Source organism: Tursiops truncatus, chromosome 12 (genome assembly GCF_011762595.2).
Source record: "Tursiops truncatus isolate mTurTru1 chromosome 12, mTurTru1.mat.Y, whole genome shotgun sequence".
Lineage (NCBI taxonomy): Eukaryota > Metazoa > Chordata > Mammalia > Artiodactyla > Delphinidae > Tursiops > Tursiops truncatus.
Window position 1 is genome coordinate 63,750,217 of NC_047045.1, and position 15,827 is coordinate 63,766,043.

General features: G+C 47.4%; 1 protein-coding gene across 1 annotated transcript; it reads left to right on the plus strand.

The window, feature by feature from the left end:
- Positions 1 to 269: 269 nt before the first annotated feature.
- TNFAIP3 (TNF alpha induced protein 3) lies at positions 270 to 15,614 on the plus strand. The gene is made up of 9 exons (XM_019951907.3): positions 270 to 578; positions 3,961 to 4,270; positions 7,570 to 7,760; positions 8,405 to 8,552; positions 8,717 to 8,887; positions 9,983 to 10,163; positions 11,324 to 12,228; positions 12,898 to 13,079; positions 13,803 to 15,614. Exons 2-9 carry the CDS (start codon positions 3,976 to 3,978, stop codon positions 14,085 to 14,087), a joined length of 2,358 nt encoding a protein of 785 aa, XP_019807466.1. The 5' UTR covers positions 270 to 578; positions 3,961 to 3,975; the 3' UTR covers positions 14,088 to 15,614.
- Positions 15,615 to 15,827: the final 213 nt, after the last annotated feature.

The following is a 15,827-nucleotide window of genomic DNA, read 5'->3' on the forward strand; positions in this document are numbered from 1 at the left end:
TCCAGTTCCCATCACTGCGATTTCCACATGGATGTGACGTTGAGTCCAGCTTCCGAAATGCCCAGGTGACTCAAGCGGGGACACCCCGGGGCGGGGCGCAGGAGTTTCTCGGGCGTCTGGCGAGGCGGGGCGGGGCGGGGACGGGGCGGGGCGGAGCGCATCGGGCCTCCCGCGTCTCCTGCGCCCCCTAGCGGCAGGAGACCACCGGCTTCGGGCGCCCGGCCCGCGTCACGTGCCTGGAAAGTCCCTGGATGGAAATCCCCGGCTGTCCGCGGGCGGTAAAACAGAAAGGGAAAAAAGAGAACTGGCAGTCTGCAGCCTTGGCGGCGGCCAAGTGCAGCGAGCTAGGGGCCGCGGGGGCGGAGCGGCAAGAGCGGCCGTCGGGGAAACTGCGGCGGCAGCGGCGGCGGCAGCAGAGATCCGCACCCCCGGACCGGCCCGCGAACTAACCCCGAGCAGGGCGTCCATGGGGCGCCGCCTCCACCTGGCCCCGACCCCGACCGTGACCCCAGCCGGCGGCGCACGCCTGTCCTGACCTGGACTTGGAGTTTCTGCAGAGGATCGCGTGTCCCGAAGAGGTAACCCCCGTGTCCCTGTGCTGTCTCCCCCGGGCAAGGGCTGCGGGTGCGAGTTTGGCAGCGACCCGCGGGCTGGTTCCGTCGACCTGGCCTTGGTTTTGCAGCGGTTCCAGAGGGGAGTTTGTTGGCCGTTTGTACCCGTTGTAGGTTCTGAACTGCTGAGAGTTGAGGGGGCCGCGCCAGATGTTAGGGTGACAGCCGGGATTCAAGATCCAGCCAGCTGTTTCTTGCAGATAATGCAGAGAATTTGAAAGGCAGCTGCCTGCGGGGAGAGTCGCCCCCGGGGCCGCTTGGTCGCGGGTGGTCATTGGTGCTTTGCTCTTTGGCTTGTTTTTTTTTGGAATCAAGCTCTGCATGCTTACGGCTACGTAGCCCTTGCAAACTGCTGTGGCCTCTTTCCAGATTGTTGTAGCACCAGCCCGAAGGTGTGGCATGTCTCAGGGGCAGCAAAACCCAGGGGGCGGGGAGCCAGGTCAGCTCAACTTCCCGGGGACGGCTTGCAGACACTGAGAGTTAAGCAGTGTCAGAGAAGTATGCGTGTAGCAGTGGGTGGTCGGCCTGCCTTTGGGGGCTCCAGCTTAGAGCATCTGCAGGCCCCTATCCCCCAGTCAGACTGTCTTTGTCAGTCGGGGTCGTCCCACATCCTGCCACCTGGCCCTTCAGGAAAGCCGTGGTATTAAGTAAGGAAGGAGCTCAGAACTTGTTGAGACCGCTTTGTTTTCAGTTCTCCCTGCCTCTGATCTTCTTTCCTTGGAAAGCTGCTCTGGTCAAGTATCTCAGGGCAGCCTTCTGAGAGAACCAGTGTTATAGGGTCTTCTGGACCACAGCCCTAATGTCCCAGAGTATTAAACAGCCAGTTACTGCTTCAGTCTTGGTGGTCTAAAGTGCTTCTTTATTTTTTTTTCCAATTCTTTGTACAATTTTTGAATTTTTGGAGGGGTACTTTCTAAAAAGTCGATATTTGTTGATAAAAAGCCAGTGAGGTAACAAACATGAAAGAAATGTTACGGGTAATATTGTATGTCTTTGCATATAAGGACATTGCAATCATAGGTCAGAAATTCTTTATCACAGGTCAGATTATTCTTTAATCTTAAGTATGGAGAAGTCCAAGTCCTAGGCAGTTGGGCAGTGGGTTTTGATTTCTTTTAAGGAGGCAATTCTGCAGGCCGTGCGAGGCTGAACCTATGAGTGAAGTGACACCGGACTATCAAATATTGACATTTGCATGTCTTGCTTATGGTTCCAGCTCTCACTATTTGAGAACTTTGCTGAAAGATCTTAGGTGAAGAAGAAGATAAAAGAAGAGTCAAAAAAGCAAAAAAGAGGCTACAACTAGCTTGTTAGAAATCTTCCTCTTGCCTGTCTGTTTCCTTGTGAGGGCAGCAGGCACTCTGCAACCACAGGAGTGGTGTTCTGAGATTAGCAAGGGGCGGGTGTTGGAAGACCGGGCTTCTCAGCAAAGCCCTGCCCCTGGATGGTGTGGGACCTACCTGAGCAGGACCAGTCCTGCAGTTGCCGTAGATGGAGACTAAGGTGGTCATGCGATTTCAAGCCGGGGAATGAGGTTGTCTTTATCTTTAGCCTCAGCATCAAGCTGATGGTCAGGCAGTAGAAGTGTGTGGTCAGGCAGTGCTTGTTGAGTGACGGATGGACAAATGAATGACATCGTGAAAGAGGCATTTGCATGCCACCAAGGGGATGTGTGTGTGATCTTTTTATCCCTTCGTTGTGTCTGTGGTCCTGCCATGATTTTGCCCAAAGCCACCTGCAAGGAATATCTGACATCAAAGCAGAGATTACCATTTGACCCAGAGAATGACTTCTTCCAGGCATCATCCAGCTATCAGATAAGGAATCCTGAGCTAAATTCACCACGAGAAGACTCCTCAGAAGCAACCTCAGAGTCTTGTAGCGGCCCGTGAGAATTTAGACCATTTTATCAATGACTTTGAGAGAGCTGAGACCCACCAGGACTGGCTTCTCTGTAATCTAGGTTTCTTCTCCCTCTTACATTGGTTTAACTTCTTTCTCAGCTAGAGGCTTGCCCCGGTAAAGAGTATGACACAAGAGTGGGATTAACAAATGCAGTGAAACTTCCTAGGGGCTCTCTTCGTGCTCTGAAAATGTCTTTGTCTTCATCTTGGAAATTAGGATGGATGGCAAGGCACCCTACTAAGGGCCAGTGAATGTGAGCTGGCTCTCCACAAAGCTCTGCTCTGTAAAGATCCCACGTTACATCATTCCATCATTCCATGCTGTTGGCATGGGTTGGAGATGCTGGGGTTTGCCCCCCTCCTCTTTCATTTGTCCTGAGTGGTCCCTCTGGCTGAAACTTCTTTCCTTGTCTGCTTCCAGACTTTTATTTCTTTCCACCAGTCGATTATGCTTGAAGATTTCAGGGTGAAGACAGGGTGCAAAATCCATCTGAGTGTTGGTACCTGGAGGACGATAATAAAATTTGGTTAACGGTTGAGTTGAAGTAATACAGTTAATTCTGTAATTATATAGAATATAATTCTGTACTTCTAATAGCTGCTCTTGGAAGTATAGAATTTATTATTCTATTATCGTTATTGTTATCATTATTCTATTTTTTATTCTGATGTTGTTAAGTTCAGTGGAGAGGTTCTGAAAGACCGCTGACTGTTTGCTCTTAAAATTGCAAAACATCTTGCTGGGAATAAGCTTTTTTGTTGGTTATAAAACATTCAGTTTAACTCTTTGTATATTACAATACATTTTACAAGTATACGCTTTATAAATATTTCTTTTGGGGACTAAAGAGAAGAATCCAATCAACAGACTAGGTGGCAGCATAAAATTGCAGGATTTTTCGCAAAATATTTATTGTCTTTCCAGTATAGGGAGGGAGTGCTTGAAAGAGGTAAATCAAGACTTTGCCTAAGAGCGAGGGTTGCTTGGTGGTGCTGTTAGGAAAGGAGCCAGACTTGTCAGGACTACATTGTGCCTGTAACTGGCATTCAGGGCGCCTCAAATCCAGTGGCTGCCCCAGAGCAGCATCAGGATGGAGTGGGATTTTCAGTCGGTTACGAGGCACCATACCTGTTGCTGACAGACAGGCATGGCTCCCTGACAGATGTTACTGAAAACATGGGTTATTCCCCTCCTCCTCGTTGCCCACTCCCCGCCTTCCTTCTCTTGTTTAGACTAATCTTTAAAAGTGATGTAACTTAAAACAGTCCGGTGTGAGTTCATCTTTGGGGCCAGCTAGTATCCTGGGAGTAGAGGTGACTAAGATCTTTTGCCTACCGCTTAGGGTAATGACAAGATCAAACACTGGGGTTTCCTGCAGGCAGGTATATAGGAGTCATATCAAAGCTGAGCTAACGGCATGGGGTTTTCTTTCCCTCCTCTTCAGGTGTTGGAGAGCACCATGGGTGAGCAACTCCTTCCTCTGGCTTTGTATTTGAGCAATATGCGGAAAGCTGTGAAGATAAGAGAGAGAACTCCAGAAGATATTTTTAAACCTACCAATGGAATCATTCACCATTTTAAATCCATGCACCGGTACACGCTGGAAATGTTCAGGACTTGCCAGTTTTGTCCACAGTTTCGGGAGATCATCCACAATGCTCTCATCGACAGAAACATCCAGGCCTCCCTGGAAAGCCAGAAGAAGCTCAACTGGTGCCGAGAAGTCAGGAAGCTTGTGGCGCTGAAAACAAATGGTAAGACCTGCTTTTGTCTGGGGGCCGGGGTAGCTCCCACCGGGCTGGGTGCCCATTTATTAGAAGGTAATAGCACCAGTCCAAATCGAATCTCTTAAGGCCGCAGGTACCTTAGTATAGAGATTCTATAAGGGGCACGTAACGAAAGCAAGCTTGTTTTGTGAATATTTTAATTAAGGATATTTTCTAGTGTATATGTTAGACAGCAGAGCGCACTGAGGCTTTAAGAATGCATTTCTAGACACCATGCACCTATTAAGTATATGTGTATGGTATGTATGTATGACTTCTGTATGTAATTCTTGCAACTGTTTAATCATCTGTGAAATACCCTTCCCTAGCCAGTAATGGAAATATCAAAAGGCTTTAAGTTCAAAAGGAAAGCATTGTGTGAAAACTGGTGGCGTTTCCCACTGTCATTAGAAAATGCTTGTGATGATGGCCTTACACTTCTTGAATCAGTGACACATTTTATGGGTTAACCAGTGACTGTTGTCAGCTCCTCCCTTACCTGGGTTCTGTTGCCCACAGTCCCATGATACGAACTAGAAAGATACCTGAGATTTTTAGTGCAGGTTTTAGACCTCTACTTCATGTTTTTTTGGGGATTCCTAGTACTGTACTGCATTTCTTGCTGTCTGTGACTGTCTACCCAATGGCCGTTTATGACTAGTAGGTGTTTCCTGTTCTAAGCTTTACTGTTTTGTCTTTTGTTTATTTCCTTTAAGCAAGAGTATGCACATCACAGAAACATTCGAGCATACTGTTTCATGCAGATACAAAATTCTACTTTATAAATGTAGCGAATCATTACAAGAAGCAAGTAGGCTGCTTATATTAAGTAAGGCCTTTTTCTCAAAAGGCTCCTGGCCTTAGATCAGTGACAATCGTAAACCATCCCGATCAAAATAATATGTCGAAGGGCAAAATTAGTACATCCTTGTTGACAGTGAGATGATAAGAACATCAACTTAAATAAATTGGTACATTCACTTTGGCCATTTTTGACTTGGGTAACTTGGCACGATTGAGGGGCATGTTTTTTTCCTTTGGTTCTGGGAGTTAGCATCACCTTAACATCTTGCTTTTATTTTTGAAGCATAGATTCTTAGAAACATAGAAAGAAAACTGGGGCTATGTAGTATTTATGTTGTTCTTGGCATTAAGTCAAGTGATGCTTAGAAGTAGTTAATTATGTGAAGTCATCATCAAGGGGTTTATGTTCCTGACAGTTTGTGGTTTTAACTCTCTCCCATTTGGTTACAAAAAGACGTGGGAAAGTTGGAAAGAAGAGATTCTGCCAAATTAGAAATGTGGTGGAAAGAGAAAAACCATATTATCATGAACTAAACTGAGATTTTAGGGTTAACTTGCTCTGGTTCCTTAAGAGAAAAAATTGAATATAAAAAGTAAATACTGGTTTTGCAAAGATAGGTCATTTAAATCAAGGATTCACGCTACAAACAAAACTACAAAAGCAAGTGCATTCTGATATCATTTTCTGAGAAGTAAGGATTTTTAGGCTCAGAATCCTTTTATTTCACCACTTGAAAAAAAATTCCTTAAAATTCTGGGAAAGGAAGAAAAGATATTTAGGGGAAGGAAGGAAACAAATGACTTTTCCTCTCTGATTTTATTAGCACTTTTTCTTTAAGCCTTCCCCCTATAGGAGGGCTCTACAAAGTCAATGGTCTGTTTGGGGAGGGGGTGATTCACAAGTTTGCATTTGAGGATATGAGACTGTGGTGAATGAGGAAGGGAGTAGGTGGCATAAAATTGAAACTTCATGTGAAAAATTCCAACGTCTATTGGCTGCAGCGATTTCACTTGTATAATGAGTAGCCCTATTCCAGCTCACCCTGACCACACCCACTTGGAAAGTCCAGGGTGCACTTCGCACTTTAAATGTCTACACACCAGAACAAAAAGTACAATAGCTGTTGCTCAATTGCTAGTCAAATAACTTAGCGCTGGGGAATTCCAGATGTTACTTAGGGAATTTTATGCTGGTGCATCTCAATAAAGAACTGAAAGTAAGCACAAGAAGAAAAAAAGCCTTATCTTTGCTCTAGATTTTGCAAAGGGGAAATTTCAACAGAATGCAGTTGTTGCTACATTTCTGCCAAGACACAAGCCTTGAGCGATCTTTTTGGTTCATTGCTTTGAATGTTTATTTAGCTAGTTTTTCTAAGTGTGTAAGTTGAACGGATACTGGCTGTGGATACATTTTTGAGAGGTGGTTGTTGTTTTTGTTTACAGTTGACTATAATTAAGACTTGATAAAATTTCAAATGGCTTTACTGCCCCGTAGAACAATGTAAGAACACGATTGAACTTTTCTTTATAAAAACAATTATGCACTTCCCAAAAGAGACTAAGGAGTTAACTTTTTTAATATTAAACAGACCTCCAAAATGTTTATTCTTTGGAGTTCAAAAAGCAATGCAGTCTCATGAATTGTGGATTTTAACCTATAAAAGCAGCAAAGTTGATAGAATAAGATTAGACCTATCTTTTTCTCAAAAGCCTCAAAATTCTTCAAGTGCCAGCCCTAAACACTGAATTATTTTCAAATGTAGACATCGAGGCCCTCTTTAAACTCTGAAAAAGGACTCTAATTGCTAACAGGCGGGTTCACACAAGGCATTTCTGGGGGTGGGGTGGGCAGGCAGTAGGTAATTGTCTTCTCACTCCCACTTTACAGACCAGGAGAGGAAGCTCCCAGGCCCCAAAGGCTGTGGTGGGATGGTCAAGTCATGTACCACTGAGTCATGGCCAGGCCGTCCCTGTCTAGTAAATGGAGCCAGACCAGCTTCCTGGTTTGAGCATGTTACCCTGGGGGTTCTCTCTCAGAGTCAGAGAGCAATAGTGCCAGCGTCTTAGCCAGAAAAGCAAGGCATGTTAGAAAGGAATGGACTTCAGAGATCATAATGTCCTCATTTCCAAAGAGGAAAAATACTCGAAGGTTAAGGAATTTCCCCCCAAGGTGACCTAAACTAGTTAGGGCAGAGCCAGGCTGGAACCAAGGGCTCCTGGCTCTCACTCCCTGATTCCTTGGCTCTGTTAGTGTCATTCATTCAAAATGAGAGTTAAAAGAATGATACGTGTTTTTTCCGTTAAAGCTGTCATCACCTTGTGAAATGTTACCAGTTGGCCCTTCGACTAAGACATTAAACCACTGGCGTTTCTCACAAGCGCTATTGGGTCCCCGCATGGTAGCCGTAAGGCTAGTTTATTCTGTAAACCCCCGCTGGGCCTTAGATGTAGGTTGCCTGAATTGGCTTCCCTTCTGTCCTCAGGTGACGGAAACTGCCTCATGCACGCTGCTTCCCAGTACATGTGGGGTGTTCAGGACACAGACTTGGTCCTGAGGAAGGCGCTCTTCAGCACCCTCAAGGAGACGGACACCCGCAACTTTAAATTCCGCTGGCAGCTGGAGTCTCTGAAGTCTCAGGAATTCGTGGAAACGGGGCTTTGCTACGATACCCGGGTATGTTGTGTTTCCTCATCCAGCATCTATTGACAGAGCTCCATGGTGGCAAAACAGTACCTTCGGCCAGTCCCTGCTCTCAAGGAGCATGTGATTTGCTGGGTCACATGAACCTGGCAAAGCAGAGTCAATGGAAAACACCAGAAACCTCCTGTGGGATGGACCTGAGGCTCTTGTCACTGCTGGGAGGCTCCAGGGCAGCAGCTTCCCAGCTGGGGAGTCATTTTTGAATGATCTTTCTGATCTCGGGCTTCCCTGTGGCGTTTTCGTTGTTTTCCAGTTTGATTGCCCTTCTCGTGCTTTACTGAGCCAGCCCATCAGATTCAGACGGGCGCCTCCCCATTTTCAGTCACAAGTTTGGGATTTTTGTGCACGTTTGGATGAGGAGCGTTGACATTATGCCTCATCAGGGATTTTTTTGAAAGCAGGTGCTGTCCCCATCCTCCCCTACTTCTGAGTTTGCCTTGTAGTGGAAAAAAGTAAGGGAAGAAAACCAAAGTGGGGACAAAAGGGTGATCGTTTAAATGATAATTTCAAGAAAGGGTAAAAGTAAGCCGAGGGATACAAGTGATAAATTATAGACTGAAGCCAGAATTGTTTTTTAGTGCAGAGTACATTCAATGATTTCTTTTCTGTCCCCTTAGAACTGGACTGATGAATGGGACAGCCTTGTCAAAATGGCATCCACGGACGTACCAGTGGCCCGCAGTGGACTTCAGTATAATTCACTGGAAGAAATACACATATTCGTCCTTTGCAACATCCTCAGAAGGCCGATCATTGTCATTTCAGGTGAGATGCCTGCTGATGGCTTATCTGTATTTAAGTGCTTTTCAGCTTTAGTGCTTTACCTCTTAGGAAAACCCATGCTACCAAAGTTACAGGAGACCATAGTTAAATGGAATCTGATGAAAGCCACGGAGGGCCTTATCTTTTCTTTCTCTTTCCTTAAACAGACAAAATGTTGAGAAGTTTGGAATCGGGTTCCAATTTCGCTCCTTTGAAGGTGGGCGGAATTTACTTGCCTCTCCATTGGCCTGCCCAGGAATGCTACAGATACCCCATCATTCTCGGCTACGACAGCCAACACTTTGTACCCCTGGTGACCATGAAGGACAGTGGACCTGGTGAGAAAACTAAGCATCTATTCACGTTTGTACTTGCTGGTAGATACTGGTACACCCCGTTCCTCCTGAACATCAGGGTTTGCTCTTTTGCTCCTTATTGAAAGTCTCATTTAAGTATATTAGTTTTATTTAAATACAGTGTTCTGTCAGCTGTTTAGCAACAGTGATGGAATAGCAGTCATCGTAATGCGCCCCCAACTTTTTGTCTATAGTTTGGGAAGCACTTTCAGCATGTTAGTGGCAAGTAGGAGATAATGTATATTACTGCTACCATTTCTTAGTTAGCCCCGTAATACAGTGCCTGGCATGGGGCAGGCAAATGTCTGGCAGGTTAGGTATTATTGTAATAGCTTAATGAGGAACTAATAAGGCACTTTACAAATGCTTAGGTACATTATTTTATTTCATTTCATCTTCACGGCATCCCTGTGGATGCAGTAACCTTATAGTACAGATGAGGCACTTGAAGCTCAGAGAAGTTAAATAACTTACCTGATGTCACAGAGATGGATGTCAGGACTCGAACCCAGGTCGATCTGGTTCTGAGTGTGGGATTTGACCAGTAAGACCTCCTGCCTCCAGGCTGCTTAATGTGCTGTGGGCGTCCTGGAAACCGTGTGGGGGTTTTTTGGTTTTTTTAAATTTTATTTATTTTTGGCCGCATTGGGTCTTCGCTGCGGTGCGCGGGCTTCTCATTGCAGTGGCTTCTCTTGTTGCGGAACACGGGTTCTAGGTGCGTGGGCTCAGTAGTTGTGGCTCATAGGCTCTAGAGCGCAAGCTCAGTAGTTGTGGCGCACGGGCTTAGTTGCTCCGCGGCATGGGAGATCTTCCTGGACCAGGGCTCGAACCCGTGTCCCCTGCATTGGCAGGCGGATTTTCATCCACTGCACCACCAGGGAAGTCCCAACCGTGTGTTTTTTATTAGAGTTTAGTACAGTTTGTTTCCCCATTTGATTTTGTGGCTAGATAATACTTTTCCCCTCTGTAATTGTATCCTTTCTGCATTTTCAAAATGTAGTTGTTATATATATGGCCTCACACATAATCTCATTTAGTAGAATCATATTTTGCTGATGTGTTATTTTTTTCCCTCAGAAATCCGAGCTGTTCCACTTGTTAACAGAGAGAGAGGAAGATTCGAAGACTTAAAAGTTCACTTTTTGACAGATCCTGAGAATGAGATGAAGGAAAAGCTCCTGAAAGAGTACCTGATGGTGATGGAAATCCCTGTTCAAGGCTGGGACCACGGCACCACCCATATAATTAACGCTGCAAAGTAAGCAGTTTGTTTTTCGCTCTATGCCTTGTCATCTTTAAGCTGCTGCTACCCCAAAGACCAACAGTAAAGTTATTCGAAGCTGGTTTCCTCCAGCGTGAAACAAGTTTAGGGGCTTGTGTGTGAGTCAGAGACCATCACTTCAGGGAGCACTAACTTGGGTTTCAAATGGGAACAAGTAATTTATCCAAAATGATTTTTCTGCATATCTGGTTGCTGAGTGTCAGCCCTGTGGCTTTAAAAAGTGCGTTCACATCGAGGATGGGTTTTGTTTTGTTTTTTTTAATTGCCCTAGTGCTAGACTAGCAAGCGAAAATTCTTAGAGACAAAACACTCATTCTCCTGGCTTCTGGGTAAGGCAGACACACCAGACGCAGACTGCGCTGCAGAATGTGTTTATGTGGCAGGCACGTGACTTGGCCACATGGGGCGGGGAGGAGAGACCCAGAGTACAGGTTGTACAGGTATCAAAATTTTAAACACTGGCTTGATGATAAAGAGATGCCCATTTCCTAGAACTTTGAAATGCACACGACCGAGAAGGCCTAAGAGAATCGGTTTCTCAAAGTGGAGATGAACAAATTACAGAGTCAGAAGTCAGTATGTAACGCCTGATGGTGTGTCTGCCTCTTAGTTACTGCTCGTGGCAGTTACCACTAATAGAGACCAGGTGCATGTTTAAAATTAATAAAGTAAATTGATAAAGAAAAATACAGAACACATTATAAGGTAGTTTGTACTATAAAGTAAGCTCATCCCAAATGAATACCTTGAATAACATTTCACTAGAAATTTGGTCTCTGAGAAGTTAGAAAGTAAAAGTGACTTTTTCAAAGAGGAAGAGGGTAATTAAGTGTAGAAGCAACCCCTGAGGAGCCCTTTCTTTAGAATTATCTATAATTTGGGCTGGGCCAAAATTAGTTAAATAAGACTGATTCTCAAAATAATGACGTCTTCTCAACAGTATTGGACTGTGTTACGTTAGAGGTGCAAAGTCTTCATCACAGGCTGCATTTCAGTGAATGGTTATGAAGTTATTACCACAGTCCACATTTTAAAAGTTTGCTCTATGATCTAGTGGTGTAAAGTTGTGTGTGTGTGTGTGTGTGTGTGTGTGTGTGTGTGTGTAGTCTCATGTTTCTTTTCCTTTTGGTCTTTAGGTTGGATGAAGCTAACTTACCCAAAGAAATAAACCTGGTAGATGATTACTTTGAACTTGTCCAGCACGAGTACAAGAAGTGGCAGGAAAACAATGAGCAGGGGCGGAGAGACACGCACCCCCAGAATCCTTTGGAACCTTCCGTCCCCCAGCTTTCTCTCATGGACATCAAATGCGAAACGCCCAACTGCCCTTTCTTCATGTCCGTGAACACCCAGCCTTTGTGCCACGAGTGCTCGGAGAGGCGGCACAAGAAACAAACCAAAGCCCCAAAGCCCAACTCCAAGCCGGGCCCTGAGGCGCTGCCCCGCCTGGTGCTCGGGGCCTCCCGGGGGGAGGCCTGGAGCCCCGAGGAGCCCGCCGGGGGTCCCCACTCAGCCCCTCCGACAGCACCCAGCCTCTTCCTGTTCAGCGAGACCACGGCCATGAAGTGTAGGAGCCCCGGCTGCCCTTTCACCCTCAACGTGCAGCACAATGGCTTCTGCGAGCGATGCCACAACGCCCGGCAGCTTCCCGCGGGCCACCCCTCGGACCCTGCGCAGCATCTCGACCCCGGCAAGTGCCGAGCCTGCCTCCAGGACGTCACCAGGACGTTTAATGGGATCTGCAGTGCTTGCTTTAAAAGGACTACAGCCGAGCCCACCCCGAACCTCAGCTCGAGCAGCCCCCTCTCCTGCCACCAGCGCTCCAAGTCTGACCCCTCACAGCTCGCGCAGAGCCTCTCTCCACATGCCTGCCGCAGAGCCGGGCCCGAGGCTCCCTCTGGCCACCGCTCCTCGGCCGCACGGACTCCAGGGGACAGGACGGGGACAAGCAAGTGCAGGAAAGCGGGCTGCATGTACTTTGGGACTCCAGAGAACAAAGGCTTCTGCACGCTGTGTTTCATCGAGTACAGAGAAAATAAACGTGAGTGAGAGGATGGGTTTCACCCGTTTCAAAACCCCTCGTAGAAGGCAGTTTGCCCCTGAAATTCAAGAAGGGAGCCCCTTCAAGAAAGGGCTGTGGCGTTGAGTGTGCCTTGCGTGGGGGGGACAGTCACGGTGGCTCTGCCGGCACACCTGGAAGCAAAAGCACAGAACAGCATGTTCCAAAACCCGCAAGAGCCCTGTGGGTAGAGTTCAGAGGATTTGTTTTTATAAGGTCATGTGGTGTAGTGTTTGTAAGGTAGAATTTAGACGAGACTTCTTTTGAAACTCTGGCATACTAGAGAAAATTCAGAACCTGATGAGTGGTAGCTGGAAAGAGAGCGGCCTTCACTGACGTCGTAAGAGTCCATTTGTGGTTTTTGAAATCTCAAATTTGAAAGAAGGATGGGCACTTAATGTCTCTGCTTGTTCTGTTCCTGTGACCGACCAGTGCGGGCTGTTCCAAAGGGAGAGATCTGTAAAGTCAAAGATGTTTTTATTACAGTATTATTTCTGTTGGTTATTTTGCTAGGTTTCTGAAAGGTTGCTCTCGTAGGTAGAGCGCAGCTGGTCTAATCTGTATTAGGAACCTGTCTGTTTTTCCCTGACGTCAGCATCTGTCCACTTGGTGAACCGTACGTGTTACTGATGAGCCTCTGCTCTCTTGTAGATTTTGTCCCTGCCTCAGGGAAAGCCAGCCCCACGGCCTCCAGGTTCCAGAACACTGTCCCCTGCCTGGGCAGGGAATGCGGCGCCCTTGGAAGCAGTGTGTTTGAAGGATACTGTCAGAAGTGCTTCATCGAAGCTCAGAACCAGAGATTTCATGAAGCGAAAAGGACTGAAGAGCAGCTGGTGAGACATCTTGAGGGACGTCCCCCTCTCCTGTGGGCCCCGCCTCCTTGCTAGAGTGATAAGCAGGCTTTCCTCCCTGCTGAGTTCCAGGGAAAAACCAAGGGAAAAGTCAGCCTGGCCCCCAGGGCTGGAAGCGCAGCAGTTCCTATTGATTTTCATGGCCTAAGTTTACTTTAGGTTCATTTTAAGAAGCAAATAAAACCAGCCGTGGAATAAAACCCGTTAAAGCCTCCGAAAAGCCAAATGGCGATCAGAGGCTTCTTGGATTTGTAGCAGAAGTGCCGACTTTCTTAAGTAATCCCCTTATTATGAGATAGAAGGAAAAGGCAGAACGTCCCAGGTGCCTCCACTTACTGGCATATAAGAAAAGCAAACATTCATGGATAGACGCCTCTCCTGCTGGTTGGAGGGTGGTAGGGGATCTGTCTAAATGAGGGCAACTTAGTATTAATCCAGACGGAAGCGAGCTGGGCCAGCCTTTGCCGGCCTCCGTGTTAGGGATGGTGATTCCACCGGGCCTCCCTGGGGCCAGATCTGTTTTCTTGGGATGGGGAGGAAAGGTCCTTGGAGGCTCCCGTCCATAGACCGCCCGCCGTCCGCTTGGTCAGGCAGGTGCCCTTCACCACACCCAGCCCTTTGTAGAACCCACACCGTCGGATGAGATGAGATGTGGGTCCCTGAACAATGAATGTGACAGTGGTTCTCTCTGCTCTCTCCACCCAGAGGGCGAGCCAGCACAGAGACTTGCCCCGAGCCACCCAGAGCACCTCCTGGTCCAAGTGCACGCGGGCCACCTGCAGGAACATGCTGGCCTGCTGCAACCAGGAGCTGTGCATGGAGTGCCAGCACCTCGGCCAGCGCGTGGCTGCCAGCGCCCGGCGGCCCGAGCCCGTCCCTGAGGAGCCCCCCACGCAGCGCTGCCGGGCCCCCGCCTGTGAGCACTTCGGCAACGCCAAGTGCAATGGCTACTGCAACGAGTGCTTTCAGTTCAAGCAGATGTACGGCTAACCTGACCCAGGGGGCCAGCCCCGGCCCGGAGGGACCTGGAGCCTTAGCCCGCGTGGCGCTGTGCTCCCAGCGCCCCGGTGCCACCCGAGGGTCCGGCCCTGCACGGTGGGCCAGGGTGTCTCTGAGCAGGGCAAGAAAGAAGCTCTCGGTCACCGGCCTGGAATCTGAGCAAAGCGTGTGACTGGCTGCGGGTTGTGTGGGCTCCAGCCCACACCTCTCCTTCCAAGCAGGCGGCCAGGAACCTCATGGACTCAGAACGCGTGCCAGGACTGCTGCCTCATCTTTAGAGAAAAGGGAAAAGACGCAGGTCAGGCGGGCTGGGAAACTCGGAGCCAGCCCCCCTGCCCTCCATCAGCATTTCTCGGAGATGGGGAGCTGAGGCCCACAGGCCCTGTGCCGGAAGCTCGGGAAGCTCAGGGATAACGGGCAGGCTCAAAGTGCCGGTCGTTCACGGTTTCGCCCTACCTGCCTCGTTCCTTTCCCACGGACACGGCAAAAACGTCCACAGACGGTGACGCTGAGGCTGCTGGGACTGAACAAGTCCACGGTGAAAAGCACACCAGCTGCTCTTTACAATATGCACCTTGTAAGACCCAGAATATTCTCAGTGGGCAGATGTGTAACTCTTTTGGTTATCACTGTCTTTACTTCTAAAGCTTAACTTGAACTGAGGTGAGCGTACACCTGGTTACACATATAATGGCCCCTTATGTTACATATGAGGGAATTTTGTTTGTTACGTTGCGCTGCTGCCCTAGAAGTTTAAGTAAGAAGACTGACTGATAATAATAACCTATTTTCTGGTTGTTGTAGGGGCACGCACGACTCGTAGACACAGCCTGCCTGAACTCCACCAGCAGAGTCTTGTGTCTGCGTAATCACTTTATTTATTTTATTGCAAACTTTAAGGTTATTTAAGTGAAGCTGTTCCTTCTGGTCTGCAGAAATTGCTATACTGTCTTCTTGAGATAACATACTGGCTTTCGGTCATGTTATAGACACAGCAAACTCCTTACCGCAGTAGGGGAGTCGACCTTTTCCACACATTTTGGAAAGAAGAAGTCGCATCGCAAATAAATTCATTAAACTCTCACGCTTCCTCGTGAAACTTTGGTCAGAGCCACTTCCCAGCCCTCCAATGAGAAACCATTCTCCACAGTGTGTAGATGCTTCTGCGTATCCTACCTCCTTAGAGAGACGATTGGGAAGGAGCGGGGATGAGATTGGAGAAGGTCACGGGGAAATCTGGAGCCTTTGGTGATGGTTTTGTTTGCTGTGTTAATGCTGTGTGCTGGGGTGCAGGGCAGTGACCTCGTGGCCACCTTAGCATTGGGACAGCACAACCTTGTAACCATGAGTACGAGGAAATTTCTTTCTGTCCTTGGCCTGCAGTTTCTCTGTGTGTTTTGTGTTACTCTCATACTTGTTCTAGAAAAAAAAGGAAGGGAAACACATTGTCCCCAGAGGTAAAGGCTGCTATTTTTTTGCGGGGGGGGGTCTGGACTTAGAACCTGAAAAGTTTGGCAATCTGTAACTAACTCTCCGTGGTCTTTACTTGTCCTACGTGATGTGTTTTCCCCTTGAGATACCATAAGCCTTTTTCCTTGCAGATCTCTTTATAATGTCTCTCTAAAGATTTCGCATAAACTTCAGTGTTTTCATTTAGTTCTTTTAAAGTTGCTATTTTAATATTTTGTGTATCAATATTTTCATTCTTAATGTGAATAAATGGGATTATTT